The sequence below is a fragment of the Lipophrys pholis genome (assembly GCF_963383615.2).
Source record: "Lipophrys pholis genome assembly, chromosome: 18".
NCBI classification, from domain to species: domain Eukaryota; kingdom Metazoa; phylum Chordata; class Actinopteri; order Blenniiformes; family Blenniidae; genus Lipophrys; species Lipophrys pholis.
The window spans coordinates 17,440,803-17,460,026 of NC_137646.1; the positions used below are offsets into that span (position 1 = coordinate 17,440,803).

The following is a 19,224-nucleotide window of genomic DNA, read 5'->3' on the forward strand; positions in this document are numbered from 1 at the left end:
TCACAGCGATGTGAAGCTGGAGCCAAGGACGGGATGCTGTCCAAATTGATGACCTTAGCCATGCGAAAATCTGTTGCCAATAAAACAACGAGCACAGTGTGATGAATAATGTTTCCACTTTAGATTTTTTGTTTTTTAAGTTCACCTGTAGGGTTACAGTCTGACACATCTTCCTTTGATAAAAGTAAAGATTAGACCCTCAAAGAATCCCGCCTCACAGTGCTTTATAAAGAGGGTATAACCTTCTTTCTATGAGTGTATTTTATTTCTAAGGACGACAGACATTTTGGTAAAGTAAGAAAAAAAAAACCCTGACGTGCAACGAGCCATTCAAATCAAAATTCTCCTAATTTCAGACAAAATTGGGCTTGAATGCCACTTTAGATGAAAAATGAAAACTATAAATATTTATATGCTACATGTTGTAGTTTAAGCCACGGGGATGCTCAGTGGTTTGGTGACTGAAATGTTCCTGGTTCAAGTGCAGCTGGGTTTTCTCCAGGTACTGAATATTTCTCCTACAGTCTTAAAAAACATGCATTTAAGGCTAAATGATGAGTCCAAATTGTCTGTAGGTATAAATCAAGTGTGTCTGATTGCCTATCTGATGACGTGTACATGGTGTAGAGTGCCTTCTCCCATGGACAGCTGAGATCAGCTGCAGCCTCTCGTGGCCCTGAGCTGGATAAAGCTGGATCCAAGATAAATTGATGGATTTTAAATCAGGGTCTTCACACAATACATAAAGTGTTGAGCTGTTTCATATATGGACCATTTTATGTAGTGGAGGGTCCTTGGGCGATACAGTGGAGTCCCATACCCCCCCCCCCCCCCCCCCCCCCCCCCCATAGTACAAGGACTCCTTACAAAGCAGTCACCACCATTGTTTATGATGATTATTACTTTCAGGTTGCTTAAGTAGTAAGAAGCAAATGTAGTAAACCTCTAAGATGGGCACTATTTAAGAAGAAAGCAAGATCAAGCTAGATTTTGAAAGTAACCAACTGAAGGAGGCCCACTCCCTCCCTGCAGGCCTCCCGACAAAATATAAGCCGGTGTCCACAAAAAGGAAGCGAGGAGTGTAGTTCATCATTGTCACAGTGTACAGATTTCAACTACCTCATGTTTCATTCACATGTGAGGAAATGGCAGAAATGGGCCCCAGAAGTAACCAGATAATTGCTTGTCTGACAGAAATGCAGCCTTCGTGGGTCACCGTGCAGGTCCTTCAGCTCGCTCAGTTGTCACTGCAGCTGAAAAGCTTCTCTGATGTTGAACCTGATTTGACCTCTTGTTTTTGGGATCTTTTTTCTTTTTCTTTCTCCTTCCCCATTGTGTACTTCTTCTATCATCTTATTTAATACAGCAAGTTGTAGGTAGGGGTGGAAAGTAACGTCTGGCTCCACTGTTTTAGAGGTTCACAAAATTGCTATTTTCATACCGAGTAAACTTCCTTCTTTTCATTACCGGTGTGTTTGATTAATCAATCATTGACAGCATGCATTGTTAATTCAATAAAAAATAAATAAATACAGTTGAGGAAATGCTTTAGAATGACATTGGTTTTTGAAGCTTCGACACACTTACCTGTAGAAGGTGGTTTGAGGTAGACCGTACATCCAGGGTTGCAGCTCCAGACTTGGATACTCGGTGAATGGCGGCATGATGAGGGAGAAGATCAGAGAAAGGCAGACGAAAACAGCGGGCAGGATCACCTGGGAGGGTGAAGACACATTTCAAGTCAGAATATCTCACTAAACACTCAGTGGTCTGCTTTCGACATTCATCGACCAACAGATAAAAACCTTTAATCAGGGATTTCTGTACATCTTCTACCTTATAGTTTCACTTAATCGCGGTTATTTCCTTCAGTGTGCACATGCTGGATAATGCGTGTCACTTTATCTGAGGAAACGAGCTGTATTCATTTTACGACAGGCGTAATGTTACAATACACAGCGGCACGCTTATGAGCAATTAAATTATAGCTGGCCTCCTTCAAATAAAAAAAACAAAAAAAAAAACAAGCATTATTAGTCTTTGTGGGGTGTTTGCGTGAGTCGTACAGATGTGTGTTTACGTGTGCGCGCGTTCCAGCACTCAAACAGTCAATGAGAGATCAATTTCACCACTCCCCTCACCGAGTCCCCTTACTGTCATTACGTGCCGCAAAATGCAAAACGACTGATGCAATCAACAATAACGCCGGCGCGATGTAATAACGCGCGCACATTAATATGCACCCCGCCAACTTGTTTGGGCCCTTCTGCATGCTTTATGAGTTTGATTAAACACTTCCAACGCCACCACCATCATCTGGCCACTCGGATATAATTAGTTTCTCGCTATTCTCTTGTCTTTTGTGTGTGTGCGCCCCCCCCATGTGAACAAATTTAAAAAAGGAAAAAAAACGACGCTTTCTGGCTTCCTCAACAACCCTCCCCTCATCCAATCCGCTTTTCTTCATCATGTAATTCTCTTTTTATTTCATTGTTAGAACAGTTAAAAAGGTCAGCGAGACAGAAAAAAAAAATAAAAAATCCACAATATCTTTACTATTTAATCATTGTTGGGTCGGGGAGCGCGCTGGGGAGAGGGGAGGTTTGCGTACACTTGATTAATTGCCGCGTGCGCAATTTGCCAGGTCAATTCAAGAGGCCTACAAACTGAAAATCGGAAAGTTTACAGCGAGGAGTCGCGGCTACAAAAATGTGCTCGGGGAGGAAGATAAAGCGCAGCGGCGAGACCGAAGAGCTTAATGGCGAGACTGCTGAAGAAAGAGGTATTCGGGTTCTGTTGCTTTGTCTTTCCCTCTCTGTCTCAACAGTAATTGCAGGTGACAGCTGGCGCGTCTTCCATTGAGAGAAATCTGCAAAAAAAACCAGGGAGAAGTCATTACGCTCACAAAGCCAAAGCACTCCCATGAACAATGCATGAGTTTATTGCCTTCTCAAGTTTAGTGGGGATTTAAAGAAGGGGACGGGATTATATGCAAAAAAAGAAGAAAAAACAAAACAAAACTATAAACACCGCAACATGATTAAGATGTGTTTTATTTCCCGCAAAGTCAAATGCCTCATTAGATCGAGGTTATTTCCTACGACGATCATTTATGTCTCCCCAATTTTATTTGTGAATAATTGCTTGACTGCTGCGCCTTGCGTTGAAGTGGATAATAGCATCACCTTGGATACTTCTTTTACGGATGCAATAATGAGGGATTTTCCTTTCGCGGCATTCAAACGCAATAGAACAAATGGCTATTAAACCGATTATCCCCGTGTTAAAAACTGTAACAAATGGCAATAAACAAAATGAATATAGAAACTCTGAAGATTCAGGAACATGTTGAGATCACATTTGGAATACAAAATGCCCGCCTGAATCCGGCTCCAGATACCAGCAAGCCTTCAACTCGCCCACCACAACAGACGCAATAACTGCCTCTCTTATTCTGACATCACCAAGAGTCGCCTGTCTCCAACTTCCAACCCCATAAATCACTCCTTTTGTGTTCCACGCCATAATCTCTTTTATATTCCCCTAACCACTTGTATTTGAGGAGATTACCTCACTACACAATCATATCTGCTGACAATGGGAGCTGTTGACATGATGGGCGGGAAGAAGGAGGAAAAAAAAAAAAAAAAAAAAAAGAAAAACCCTTTAGCCAGATGAATAAAGAGGAAGAGGTAGTAGGTGTGTCCTTGCAGACAATGTGCACCCTTGTACGAACACACTCGCTGGCTTATCCTTCCATCCCTGCCCTGCGTCCCCCCACTAAAGAGGGACGTCCGGGATTGACAGTGACTAATGGGGTTTGGCACTGCAGCAAATTACACGAAGTACACCTCACAAAGGTGAAACATTGCACCGTCGCTCCCATTTCTGCTTCTCACGCCCATGTTGCTCGCAAACGCAGTGGTCACGCGCGCTCTCTCGGTTCAAAATGCGGCACGACGGCAACGGTCAGAACTGACGTCATGACACGATATTTACACGCAGACAACAAATAAAAAGCGATGGTTGTTGGGGTTTGTTAATGCAATTCAAGCCTGGGCACAATTTTTCGGAAGTTGCGCGATAAAATCATTAAAGCACCTTGAGAGTTGCGACTCGTAGAAATTGGTTCTGACTTGTTTGAATTATATCCGCTCATTGCTTTTGACTTCCGAAATCATGTTTATGGGGCACAAAATAATATAGACACACACCTAATAAGCTAATAGCAGCCTGTCATCTCTGTAATTGTTATGCAATCACCTTCAATACATAGCTAATGAAAAGATATGATTAGCACACAGTAAAATGAGGGGAAAACAAATCATGAGTGTCACTTTGGCTTTCGAGTGCCAATCACTGCGATCAGGTGAAACTGATGTTCCCAACCGAGCCACATAAACACTCTGCTACACAAGCGATGACTTCCTTTTAGGCTTTTGCTATTTTTTTTTCCCCATTCTTTTTTTATTTTTTGATCACAGACAATGACGACTTCAATTTTCATCCTGTGTTTTTTTTTTTTTTTTTTGAAGTAGAGATAATTATTGTTTGCGAAATTTAGCGGAGCAACAAATAACCATTTCAAGTGGCATTCAATCTCTTTATTATTTTCCCCGATGTCAGGCATGTCGCATGAAAACATTTTAAACATTAATTGTGACTTCCGCTTTAGAGAAAACTGGTAAAAATGTTTCTGTCAAACGCCTCGGCATCTCATTGATTTTGACAGAATACATCACATAACTCCAGTTTAGCTTCTCTTTATTGGCTCCCTGGGTGTTTTTAGCATTGATTTTAACCCAAACTTGAAGAACGTTTTAAAAGACGCTAATAAAGATCTGCGTCCAAGTGATGTCGTCATATCTTTTATTAGATTTTTTTTTTTTTTCTATTTTATTCTTATTCCTCTACTCATCCTCATTTTTATAATCCTTCCCTGGTATATTTTTGATATTTTAAAGGCAGTGCTACATTCACAATCCAAGCAAAACATTTGTCATTTCTCTTCCATGCATAAGTTCCGGTCAGCGACAGCCAAAGAGTTGTACGTGGCCCGGGGGCCAGACCGGGTCTGCATTACATCAACAGCTTTCAGCACTTATATACTGCCTTCAGTGGAGATTTCCTTCTCAACAACTTTAATTCCACAACTATTGACTCCATCAGGATGAACGATTTTGTCCCCGAAGATTTCAAATTAGTTCACTTTATCATACGTGTCATTAAGTGATTTTGAAGGCCAACATGTATTTCACACAGTCCTACCTTGATCCTCCCATGCAGGCCCACGAGTATAACCCTTCAATTCATCAATATGACAGACTGAGGCCATTACCTGGGCAATGAGTCCCTTGCGGCTCCTCCGGGCGTGGTGGAAGCGCTTGATAAAGAGAGCCAGGAACTGCCTTCTGATCAGCTTCCATCCGGTGATGACCGCAGACCCCCCCCCACTGAGGCTGGTGTTTCTCCTCAGATCTGGAGTGGACATTAACCCGCAGCGTTATTTATCATCGATGCATATGTAAAAGAGCTGCTGAGCATGCGTTTTTGCAGAGCTAATGGGCTTATCAAATAGAAGTTAAGTGTTGCGCCTGCCAGCAGCTTTAGCTCATCCCTCAGTGTAGAAACGTTCATTTTCACAACTCATGGATTAGGTAATGGTATTTGGGCACGACTCAGGAGGAAAATGGTGATAAATAAGGCCTTTATAGACACCTCGGTTTTAAATATCTGCAAGTGTACCGACAATGAAAACATAACAGTAGTCACTGCGATAATAAAGCTAATTCTTATGAAAGCCGTTTTTATGATTGAAGATTTATTGCGAAACAGAAGAAGTGGGGGAAAAAAAAAAAAAAAAAAGGAGTTAATAAAGTTTATAGGCTGGCCGTGGTGGGCGTGCGTTGAGGCTGGGGGTGCGGGGGTTGCGGGGGGCTCGGCGGGTGGCCAACTGCATCCAATTGCTCCAGGGTCTTGCCTCTGGGGCCGCGGGTCTCTTCTGCTCCTGGCCTCTCAGCTGGTGGAGCCCAGGAGGCTTAGTTAGAGGGTGAAGGGGTGGCGCTTTAGGTGGTCACCCTCCCAGGAGGGGGGCTGCTTGGCTTGTAACTCAGTGTGTGTGTGTGTGTGCGTGTGCACAATTTTTTATTTACATTTCTACGGGTCTACTTTTCAGGTGTCCTTTTTGAAACTAAAGCTTAACTAACTTATAGGCTAAAGCATTTTAAGTTTGTCTTTTTGTTAATGTAATTGTGATAATTATCTCCTCTGGTTGAGAACAATAGGCGAAACACAGATGCTGGATTTTTTTTTTGACTAATAACTCAAATTATAACAAGAAAAAGGAATTTTGGACTTCAATTCTACTAAATGAAAGAACTTTTTTTTTTTTTTTTTTTTTTACACGTTTTCAAGTTTGAATTGCATGCTGGGGAAAATCAGCTCATTCCATAATATCCCAATTTGTTGGGATGCACCTGTGATGCCAAACTCAATGAAGTTACACAGTTCAAAATAATTATTGTGAGGGAAAAATACATTCGATGACTAGAAAACACAGAACACATGACTTACCTTCCACTTTATTTGTCAACTTTTCCTTCGATTCTACACGAGAAACAGAAAAGAAAAAGAATCAAGCAGGAATAACAAGTCAGTTTATGCTCTCCTTTTTTTTTTTTTTTCATAAAGAATACCCACAAAGATAAGTAATTTGAAAAGGACAGCTATTTTTGATGACATTAAAAATATTCCTGACAGATTTGAAGGGTCTTGCCTGTTTTCGTACGAATGCTCGCGATGCTGTTTCTCCTGGATTCGCGGGAGCTTCGTTTGCAGTCTCTCTCCAGCAGCTCCTTTGTTGCTGTGGGAATACAAATAAGATATGTTGTTTTGGCCTGACCCAATTTAGGGTTATAAATAACAATAAGAAAAGCTACCTGCCCTGCTAGATGCGGTATTATTTCCTGTAAAAGCATAAACCCAGGTGTGTTTTTTGGGGGATTTTTTTGGGAAAACGTAAAAAAAACAAAAAAAAACACATACTTATATTTTGAAATGAAAAAATAAAAACAAAGCTGCTTGCCAACAGATTATACCAAATACTTCAAGGAAGGATGGAACTTGTTACCCACTTGGGTCAATCCCTTTAATTATAACTTCACAGTTCGCAGACGAGAAATATGACACGAGTGGGCTGATGGGCATATTCCTTATTCTTTGTTATTAAATAGACATTTTGTGTATCACCGCCTTGCAGCCATTTTGAGCAGAATAAGTACTACATGTTAGAGAAACGTGGCGGGTTACACACCACGTTATGCATATATACTGTAGACCAGGGGGTGCCCAAGTTCGTTCCTGGAAGGCTTTCGTACTTGTACTTTAAAAATTAAAAATTTGTGGTATCGGAGCATCCCCAGTAAAAACCCCAAATCTGAGCATTTGACCAGTTTCTTTTGAAAATATCAAGCAACCTATGCTTGTAGTGACAGAAAAAAGACATTAGTTGTCTTGATATGCAGAGAATGAAAACAAGCTTCCTTTTTCTCAGTGTTTATTCATGCGACTGTGTATTACATTAATGTGGTGAGATAATTTCAACCCGACTTTATTTGTCCAGCACTTTAAAACGACAACAGCTGAAACCAAAGTGCTGTACATAAATGGACATAAAAACCTAAAATCATAAAAACAATATAATGGTGACAATAAAAACAGGAGCAGTGTCTCAAGCTGGGTTAAAAGCCAATGAATAGAAATGGGTTTTAAAATGCGTTTTAAAAAAAATGGACAATGAAGGCGCTTGTCTGCCGCGCAGCGGTAGGTCGTTCCATAGCGACAACAAAAAACAAGTTCTGTCCCCCCTGAGCTTCTGACCGTAGTCCCATCTCACTAGGAAGTTGACAAATGTACTTGGTAGGCTTTTCGAGTTTTCACAGTTAAAACTACATCATCACCTCCAAAGTGTGAACTGTTTATTCCCCAAACACGCATCAACATACATACACACTGTCCTCTCACTTGTTATTTCTGCATCCACCCCGGTGTCTTCTGCCACTTTAAGAAATATCTGCAAAATAAACAAATTGCTCATGATTATCAATAATGCATGAGTCGGCGTTTGTATGTTTCCCACCACATTGCAGGCGCACAAGCTGCAGGAATGCAAGCTGCTGATACTGCAATGGAGAGGAAGACATCTCTGGAACTGTTTTTACAGTCAGGTTTCTGTTTGACATTTTTTAAATATTACAAAATGCAAAACAAGCCATGTGTCAGCGAAAACATATATCCTTAGCTGTGAAACCTTCCCGTGATCAATACAATGGAACTATGGTTTGCATGTTACACCTTGTTATACAGAAATATGTGAAACGTGCCAAATTACATTTTGTGACTCCTCCATTGTCTCAACTCCTGTTTATTAGTGCTGCACAGCGAAGCAAGTGCCTATTTCTGATGAAAATTAATGAACTTCAAAAGAAAACAAGGATGGATTAACTAACCACGTCACCATTGAACTTTAGAAATTCAAAAGGAATTATTCACATCGCCTGCAGACCACTAGTGTCTAATGCATGTCTGAGATGCACATTATGTGAAACCCTCTGTAAAGTACTAATACACCATGAGAGCAACACATTAAAGCTTGTTGATTAAATTCTACTTAGATATTAGTTTGATGTAGAATTAACAAAAAGTTCACCCTGAAAAATATGTGATCGTAGTATTGATTTATGGCAAATTACCCCCCCAAAAAAAAGACCTGTGAAGTCAACATGATGCAAGAAGATGAAATATGCATCACGTACATTCTCACAGAGATTCAAGTCTCTCTGTGGTAGAGTTTTGGTAAATATGTAGCTGCTCTGAGGTCAGTTTTATAATAACATTAACACATTAGCTTTGTCCTTGTACTCTCTGGCTTCTATCATCCACATGGTGAGACTAGAAATCAATACCTTAATGGACTAGATGATTCTCAAACCCATGGTTACAGATTATCGACTCCTCCATTAGATAGTATTCCCTTCTGCTTTTTTCATGTATTTTTGATGTTGCATCTCCATAGTTCTTTTATTTATGAACTTACAAAGAAAGTCCTTTCTCACTTTGTCATTATTACTATGGAAACAATGCTCTGTGGACCACAAGTTGACATAGTGATTAAAACTCTCGCTACATTCCGAAAAGTTTCTGCATGAAGTTTGCAAATTCTGTGCATATCCAGATTTTCTTTCGATACGCCGGTTCTCTCCCACAGTTCAAAAATTCACGTCTTTTGAATTGTCTTGTCTGTGTGACCGTTTGTCTCGGTGTTTGCCCGTTGAGTAAACTTGTGGACTGTCCTGGGTGCGTCCCGGCCTGCCTCCATTCATACTGAGCAAATGTATATGAAGAGTAGCAGAGAAGAAAGAAAAAAAAAAACACGAGAAGAAATTGTTGTATACTTATGTACTCCTCCGTGAATGCAAATAGTCATTTCATATGTATATAGATGCAAGCCGCTATCTTTGGCTGGGCGGTCAATGCTTTACCTCCTCCAGTGTGGTGTCAGAGATACCATAGCTGGTCAGGCCAAGGTCAGCCATCGCAAGGTCGAGTTCGGAAAAGAGCTCAGCAAAGGTCCCATCTCTGGCGCCGTTGTAGGGCAGTATGTAGGTGATCTCCTGACCAATACACTCCAAGAAGACCGCCTCCGGGACATGGCGCCGCACAAGTTGACTCACAGCCGTTAAATCTGTGGGATGATGACAGACAAACATCACCCACTAAACAAACTCAAAAAGATTTACACCCGGGTTTTTTTTTTTTTTTTTATATATCCCTTGTGGGAAAAAGCAGTTTATTGATATTTGTATTTTTTCCTGTGATGTTTTCTGAACTAAACTATTTGAGTGACGCGAAAGAAGCTTTATGACTCTGAAGTATAATTAAAAAACACATTTTAAACTTAATCTATCTATTCTAAACTTAATGTTGTTTTGCCGCCAATGAAATGTTACTAATCAAATCTAAAAATGAATCTAATATATTTCAATCAGAGCCGGCATACTTGCTGATGTGACATTTAGAAAAACAGGAACAGATCAGTGGACATAATTCCTCTTCATCATCCTTTCTGAAGCCGGGTCTCAGGGAGAATCAATTCGGACAGTGTTGCGCAACGCACCACATCCATTATTGATCCGGAACCTCTCATACATAATTACTGCAGCTTAACAACTGCTGGCCTGGTGCTTTATGAAGAAGTAAATGGATCTTCTTCACACATCAGACTGAATTATTTGTGATTGTGTGTGCTTCACTAGGCCCACTGGTGTGTATTAATGAAGACAACTGTGCTGTCACTTGTGGAGATATAGTTACTTTCATGCCAAGTTCTGACTCTTATTTAACTTCAAAGATGTTGTGGAGGAAGAAGTTCAATTGATTTAAGAGTCATTCTTCATATATAGTAAACAGATTCCCTTTTGGATTGTTCTTTTGATCAGTATTATGTGAGTAGTATGATCAAAACAAGTCAAATAATACTGCAAAATGCTTTATATTTACATTTCTATGAAATCCTTGTGCAGATGACAGTAGTTTAGTGGTCACAGCAACTTGCACCATAGACATGATTTGTGTTTTAGTGTTTTCAATTGAATTACGTTTGATATGTCCACTAATAATTATAAAGGCTTAGAAAGGTGAGCTAATGTTCAAAATGTTTCCAAAAAGTAAACATGTGACAACATAAAACTTGCAAAAGGCTTTAAGGGAGTTGTTTACAAACAGTGAGACATTACAATGGAAGTTGCTCCAGGAAGTAAGATTAACACAGAAGTGGTGGATTCAAGTGGTAATGCTAGGAAAGTTTATAGCTCTGCGCATCCTTTTTAACCATCCGTGACTCAGATTCGGTCATATCGATAGAAATCCTTGGTACTGTTGACATCGTGATTATCGCTATAATGACAATGATTTCAAAGTAGATAAAACACCTTTTCTTATTGTTGTCATCATTTTTGATAAGAACAGAAGAAAATGATAAAGAAGAGCGAGAATAAATAAGAACAATGCAAATCAACCACAACTGATGACGCAACAAAGAGGAAGAATATAATTGCCGTCCCAGATGTATGTCTGTTCTTTTGAACGCCCCCGTGATCCGAGAGCAGAAACAACAGTTGGTTGCATTTGTCTTTAGGTCCTGACAATGAGAACTCATGAGGACCTTGATCAGCACAAGAAACTTTTTTTATTTTATTTTATAAACCAAACAAATGTGTAATATAATCCCTTACTTGCTCTTGCACAACAAAAATATCTTGGCTTGAGCACTTAAGAGTGCCTGATGGATGCAGTCATGCAGGTTTTTAAATTAAATATCTGCCAGTTTGGAACCCGCTCGCACCTCGATAGGAAGATATGGATACTGATATACAGATATGACTGGGAGCACTGGTTTATATTGTATATTTAGGGAAGTATATAAAACGCCTATAGAGTGTACGGCACATATTGGTTTACATAGCAGCAGTCGTAAAAAGGGTGACTGACAGTAACGGTGATAGAGTCTGTACCTGAGGGATCAGAGTTGCTCCAGCTTTGGCTGCCGATGCCTTCATCTGGGCTGCTGCTCAAAGGACAGTCTGTCTCCTGTTAATCAGAATTGGATTAGAAAGGCTTTATCATACCTTACCACTTAGAATGATGAACAGTCGCTCCTTGACAACTCCTGTCATACATTAATCAAATAACTGGCACCCAGAAGTTTCTATTTAATTGCTCTAAATAAAGCCGTATGCAAGCGTCAACAAGTAATGCTGTTAATCTGTAATGGAATATAAGGCCACGGACTTTTCAGTCAGCGACAACACCTGCAAATGAAGAGTGCACTTTAATTTCGGCAAAGGTTGAATAAATCTCCCTGCATTTTTAAGGAACTTTATGACATTTATTAAAGGGGTTTAATCACACTGAAAAGAGATCAGGGCAGTCACAGTTGGTCCAGGTCTGTTTCCCAGTTATATGGGCTGTGTAATTGCAAACTCTTCCAATTAATTACTAAAAGTGTCATCCAGAAAAGGGGGACACTTCTATACTTAGTGCATAAAGGTTGTTTTGGATGTTTATTTATTTATTTATTTCAAACAAATGACTCTGTTTACCTCAGATAGCCTCGAGACAAATTTTAATCGCTCTCGTCCTACTGGCATCCGTGCATCTTGTTCATTTGCGCCAATTGATTAAAACTAAGTGTGAGAGACGCCATTGGCGAGCAAACGTGAGAATCACCCCTCTCCATGGTGACAATTAGTATCATCCAGCACGTCAGCGGTTGCTCGTCCTCATGCTGGGAGAGACTAAACAAAGATCAGTACAGGGGGAGATTGAGGTAAAGGATAAAGAACACTCTGCAAATTCAAAAGAATGTTCAATAATACACTAGAAAGAGGTGATTATTGGGTCAGAGGGCTTGGAGCCTTTTTTTCCAATTTGAAGTCTCATCCAATTAAAGTGGGGTCATGCTATTTTAATAAGGATTTTTTCTTTTTTTTTATTTAAAAAAAAAAAGACTGGGTAATTGTGTGGTCAGACCAGGGTCCGTTTTGGGATGATAATGAGAACACATTTGCAATGCTGAGTGTCAAAAGCTATGTGCACAGGTGAAAACTCTTTCAGGATGATGAAATTATGGTCCTCCCTCATGTTTCTTTTTTTTTTACCCAATAAAAATAGGTAATAGGAAGTAATAGTCAGTAGTTACTGAGTGTCTCGGAGCCCCTGACATCCATTAAAGATGACATCAGTCTTAGAAATCATGCAGAAAGACAAGCAAAATGAGTGGGTAAAATAAAAACTAAAAAACTAAACAAAATGTGAGTAGTAGAAGTCGTAATAGTTATCATGATTAATTCAATTGGTATTTATCCCTATTGACAGGAGACTTTCCCTTGTGTTATCCACGTAATTTATTGAACACAATATTTATGTATTTCATACAATACGTATGTTTTACTTCCTAGACATCTTCACCTCTTCTGTTCTCGAAACATCTTGCTGCTCCGATTTTTTGTGCATAAGATCAAGGTGGAAAGATCATACAATTGAATCATAGAAAAAAATGAAAATTGAAATTAAATAAGCCTTGAGCTTTTAAATACATATTAATGAGCGTTGTTCGTTGTGTTGTTCAGAAGAGGCTTTCAAAATGCTTGAGATTTTTGTTTTAACAAGGGGGCCTCAATGACGCAACACTATGATTCAAACAAGATAGCAATATCTCAGCATGATTCTGGACCAATCATTTCTACGGAGGAAGGTTTAATTGAGTGTGTGTTATCAGGTCCAAATTCCCTCAATATACAATCTACATAGTGTTTTTTTCAATATCACGTTATGGGGGGTTAATAAATTGATGATGATGAGGTTCACAATTTTTTCAAATGTGTCATACATCAGTAGGAGAGCCACAAGAGAGGACTTGAAGGCTAAAACTACCCTGTCATCATGGTTTATCCCTACCTTCCCAATGAATAGTCAACTTTGTGGGACATCCATAAAGCATCCCTTCAGCTCAACTGTAAAGTGGTTGTCCATTAGCGGCTAGAATTGGGTGATAAATGATCTTGACAAAAGATGTGCAGCCGGATCATGATCTATCCATCCATCAAAGGCCAGAATTATTAGAGAAATGTCTTTTGGCCCAATCATAGTCTGTCCCTTTAAAGTGCAATTACTGCCTTGCTATGACTGGAGTGAGTCAGCAGTGTTCAGGTTCATCATAATTCACAGAGAAATGTTGACTACTCTGAGGAAAACAAAGGTTTCATTAATAAAGATGTCTCTGTTGAGTCAGTGTCATATCATTCCTATAATGCATTCACAACAGGTAATAACAAGTGGTGGCATCCAGTTTCCATTGCATTTCCAAAAATCACCAAGTCAATTGGTTTTATTGATGATGTGGGAGGGAGGTCATTTAAAGTTTAAACTCAATACCAATTGTAATTATTAAGTTAACTATGCATTTAAGGTGACATTTTAAATGTGTGCAGGTAGATGTATTAAGTCTCATACAGAGACATATTAGTCCTGTTCATCAAATTGATACTGGGGGTCGTCATAATTCTGATGCGTCCTTGTGCTTGGATGATGATAGTCTTTTCAATTGCTTCCATTTGGCCATTTTATTATACCGGATGCTCGTTTTCCTACGTTCAAACCTATTCAAGATCAAGATTTGACGTGGCGCACAACCAGGGACAAATTAGAAGTCTTATAAATGCACTTCATTTGAAATGTACATGGTTATAGCCTCAGCAATCTTACACTTCACACCCTTATTCAGATTCACCCATTCATGCACACAAATGGTGACAGCGGCCATGCAAAATGCTTGACTTCCATTGGGAGCACACAATGATTTAATTTACCCATGGCTGCTACTGAATACACAGCATCATCAGCAGTGAGCTAAAATCAGTTGTTTGATTGTAGCTCCCAAAAATCCCATGACCCCCTGCCCCCTAACTTTATTGTTGTTTTATAGGTGAGTTCCCTAAAGATAATATTTATGGTTTGTGAGATTTCCTCCGAATATGCAAAATAATTTATGTAACAACAGCAGATGTCCCCCTGTTGTCTCGTACAACTAAACCAGCAATCATAGGACACATGTTGAGGTTCAAGACACCGACCGTTTGTCTGCCTTTGTCCTGAGTGCTTATGATGCCGTTGCGCTGAGAAGCCATTTTTTCACTGCCATCTCTGACCAGAGTGAGGTAGTACCCACTCCCAAAGCACTTCTTCAGGAAGAGCGAGGAGCCACAGCATCGCATCTTGCCGTGGGCGATGATGGCGATGCGATCGCCGAGAATGTCTGCCTCGTCCATGTGATGTGTCGACAAAATGATCGTTCGACCTGAAGAAAGAGAAATGCGCACAATCAATGCCAGCTGAATGAGCAAAACGAGATAGTGCACGCCGGTGTGTGAGCAGAAGAAAATCAAAAATACTAGATGGCAAATATGAAAAAAAAAAGAAAGAAAGAAAAACTGCGGATCCCCAAAAAAATAGCAAATATGAAGCATTTTTCTCTTTGGACCTTGTTTGTTTTCACAGCTGTTCTTATTAAATGGCACCCACACAGGGATAGATGCCACAGATCAAAACTGTTCAAATTAAAAAAAAAAAAAAAAAACTGTATAACAATCTGTCTCTGCAGGGTAGTCACTCATCTCCTTACTGCCGATTCCACTTTGTTTTCCACTACCTGCTTATCCGCATGGCGACAAAGCAGACTCCAGAAGAGTGCGTGGGCGGGAATCTGGGACAAAATTAAAATGATGATGAGGCCACCCTATAAGCCTACTTTACATTGATTTTAGGAGGCCACGTTTCAATTTAGCGCTCCCATTTCTTTTCTTTTTTTTTGTTCTGCGAGTGCTTTGATTCGAGAGGAATCAAACCGAACACAACTCCAATGACAACTACAGCGGGAATCACAAGATTGTTCACAGGTGTTCTAATCCTTTCATGTCATGCTGTATCAGATAGCGCACCTTAATTATCACATACCCCAGAAATCAGGCAAAAAAAAAAAAAAAAAAAAAAAAGGTGAAATCTGTAATGAAGTCACAGCATGGTCATGTATCTGCGCTCTGCATGAAAGCAGTGCCACATATCATCAGCTCACGTTTCAGTCAGGCATGTTCTGGAGGATAAAATATTTAACCTTTAGCTTTATTGTGATTAAACACTGATATTTTAAAAACGTTGAGATCATTTTTTTTCTTTTAGTGGTAGCATCACGGTGGCAGTGTTTCCCAGAGCTCTTACCCAGCAAGAAGACCAGGGTTTGCTTATGGTCCGTGGTTGAATTTTTATGTTGTGCTTGTTATGTTAACAATTTCTAATTTGCCTGACGTGTGAGTGTGAGTGATGTTGCGGGTGTAGAAATTAGGAACGCAGTTCAATCCAAAAAAATAGCTACCAATGATATAGGTTTGTTGTTCATTGTCATGTTTTTATTTATTGTCCTGTGTATGGTGACCTAACAAGTTACTCCTACAAACAAATTGAAAAAAGTTGTATTCTTGTTGTATCATTGTGGCTTATAGTAAGTATGGCAGGACTTCCTGACTCCAAACCATTATGTGGATGATATGAGACAAGTTTTCTGTCGTCAGAAAGTATTTAGTTTTGAAATCTCTTCACTTTTCCTGCGGCACCGTCACAGTTTCACAGTGTCCTGGGAGGTATGTCAACATTAGCCACGTAGCGGCCCACAAAATTTAATTGTCTTTTTGAGTTTCACCCCGTCTAATTTGCAGGTGTTTATTGCGAAAGGTCAGAGGCTGTGCTGAGCATGGTTGTTTTCGCTCTGAGGTAGTTAAAAACATATTCTCACAGGTCACATTATCTCAGGCACAAGGACACATTCGGAGGTCAATAATTGCAGCCACGGCGTAGCCATTTTGCTGGGCCAACTATTTCCGCTCTGTCACCCCTTCTCTCATTCCCCCGCCACCCCACCTCTTATGAGCCCCGCCACCAGCTGAGAGGCTAAATCCATCCCTCCTCCGTTAAGTATCGCTGCCTCATATGCTATTGCCAAGCAAGTCTGGATCCCTCCCTATACAAATGCCAACAAAATACCCAAGTTGAATGAATGCCCACAGACCAGTCAATTTAACATATGGGGGAGAGATATGCTTATGAAGGGGGGGGGGGGGGGGCTGAGGATGATTGCTTGAGGTTTAGTTTGACTTCGCCAGCTCATTTCGTATGGGATGCTCAAACTTACAGATGATTTTCCTGGGGATTTGTTGTGGTTTACAAGGGTGGGAAAAAAACCAAACTCAGAAAGCACTGCATCATTTGTGAGTTGGGAGAAAAATAAATGTGTTTGGACTGCAGATGGCCCACAAAGGTATTCTGATTTATAGTGTGTTGTGGTGCATTACAGCCCAAAGTGATATATCAAATGGAGTTGGGTGTGTTCAGGTAAATTGCTAGTACTCACACAGTGTACGATAGTATGAGGCTGGAAATCTGGTTTCTGTTATTCAGCTTCTTTCCCCCTAAATCAAGTTGATAGAAATTGATTTTACAGTGTTTATGTACATCCGCATTAAGATGAATTATTTGACAAAACTGACATAACTGTTGCTTGTGGCAATCAATTTCAATCTATAAATTGTCAAATTACTTTCATGCCATTTACAGCCTGTCCACTGAGTTATAATGACCAGATGTCCCTGTGTTTCGCTGGTGTTTCAGTATGAAGTTAAATGTTTCAAAGACTGCCCGTGTTTCCTGTCTACATTATGCTGCACTGAAAAGGTTTGATTCCTTACAAATTTCCCTCACAATCTTCACAATGGCTCCCCCCCCCCCGTGTCATGAAAACAACTTACCAAGCACAAAAAAACCATCACCCAAAATACCAACAGCCATGCATTTTTATCTCATTTGTACTGCTTGGCTTCACCCCAGCACTAATTTCCATTCCTGGCACCAAAAAAATAAAAAATGCATTATGTATAGTACAAAGGGGAATGTTGCTGCACTCAGAGTCAACAATAAATGGGATTGTTGCAAATGTCCAACATGGGTTTTGTCAGTAAATTTGTTTTCAAGGTAAGTGTTGGAAGAGAGACAATTATGGTGCCTATTGGCAGCCAGCCTTTTCTCAAATGGATTTGTAATAACAACTAGTTATGTGCTCTCACCTTTTATAGCACACTTTGTTTTTCTTGTGGGCCCTTGTATGTCACCATTTAAATGTATTTCCACCCCCATTAATATTTCTAGTTTAGTCCTGTTACTTCACTATGGAAATTTGAAATTAATTCAAAGTACATAAATAAAAAGGGGTTCCCTCATTTCCTGAACACACATTTTCTCCTCTTTTGTCACTTTCTCTCTAAATCGGCAGCCGTTAAATTAGTCTAGTGATAGAATTACTCTTTACTCGTAATGCAGTTAAATACACCTACATGACCTAATGCACGGTTAATCAATTGCAGCAGCTGATTAAGTCCTCATAAATAACCTATTGAATAGTAATGTTGTGTTTTCCAGTGATTGCAGGCCTGCTGATAAAAGCTGCTGAAATTAAAAGGAATTCTCGCCTACAACAGGTGTGTGTGTGTGTGTGTGTGTGTGTGTGTGTGTGTGTGTGTGTGTGTGTGTGTGTGTGTGTGTGTGTGTGTGTGTGTGTGTGTGTGTGTGTGTGTGTGTGTGTGTGTGCGTGCGTGCGTGCGTGCGTGCGTGCGTGCGTGCGTGCGTGTACAAGACATATAATGTTGTAATGGTGTGGCAGTATTAGCTATATGTGCCATATAAAGTAAAATCTAAGTATCTCATGCCTCCAGACACAACACTTACAATTTGGGTAAAATGTCAGTTAGCATTAATCAACTGACAAAAATTGATGCACAGCACAGCAAAGACACACAAGGCTGAAGGCACTTGGCTAAATGTATGAAATCCATTATATTAATATCATCCTCAAGGCCCATTTTATAATATAATGAGAGAGGTAATTTAATAGTGATCAACTTCCAGTAATGGATAATAATGAAAAAATCATAATTTGCTCATTTTTGCTTTAAGTCTTCAAACATTTTATGGTAATTTTCATTGAAACCTAACCTGCATATAGAAAATCGCATGTTACCTTTTTTTTTCCACACTTGGGACATCCAATTCCTTTTAGAGGACACGTCGGGTATAATTAGCAAGCAATGCAGACTTCATTTTTTAACTATGAGAGCGTATGAATGGTTCCTCTGTTATCTTTAGTGGTTGTAGGAGTTAAGTTTAGAGTGCTGCAGACAAAATAAGCCTCCACTGAATTTAATCAAAACAACATCCACTTGGGGCAATGTGTTCAACCTGTGTGTGTGTGTGTGTGTGTGTGTGTGTGTGTGTGTGTGTGTGTGTGTGTGTGTGTGTGTAGAAAACCTGCACGCTTAATTAGCTATGAAGAACCACTGCATTAAGTCCAATTTCAGCCTTTAGCTTTTTCATACCAATAGACTGCCTATAACGGGTTTTTTTTGTCCTCTTAATGACAAACCCCAGCAACGCTGTGGTGCAAATAAGACCAGAAAGGCACAAAAACACGAGTCATTCAAGCAGCCGGAATGTGAGGGCTCTCATTATAGCAGAGTTATCTCCGGCTCCCAATTGAAGGGAAAGGACTTGATTAGAGAGAGAGAGAGA

General features: G+C 39.9%; 1 protein-coding gene across 1 annotated transcript in view; it reads right to left on the reverse strand.

Moving 5' to 3' along the window:
- LOC308123895 (phospholipid-transporting ATPase ABCA1) overlaps positions 1-19,224 on the reverse strand; it is a 163,111-nt gene that overhangs the window by 78,294 nt on the left and 65,593 nt on the right. Inside the window, 8 exon segments of the mRNA XM_080486620.1 lie at positions 1,588-1,715; positions 5,339-5,478; positions 6,574-6,604; positions 6,759-6,862; positions 8,023-8,071; positions 9,540-9,742; positions 11,571-11,646; positions 14,691-14,914. Of these exon segments, the coding sequence (XP_080342746.1) occupies positions 1,588-1,715; positions 5,339-5,478; positions 6,574-6,604; positions 6,759-6,862; positions 8,023-8,071; positions 9,540-9,742; positions 11,571-11,646; positions 14,691-14,914 (955 nt within the window).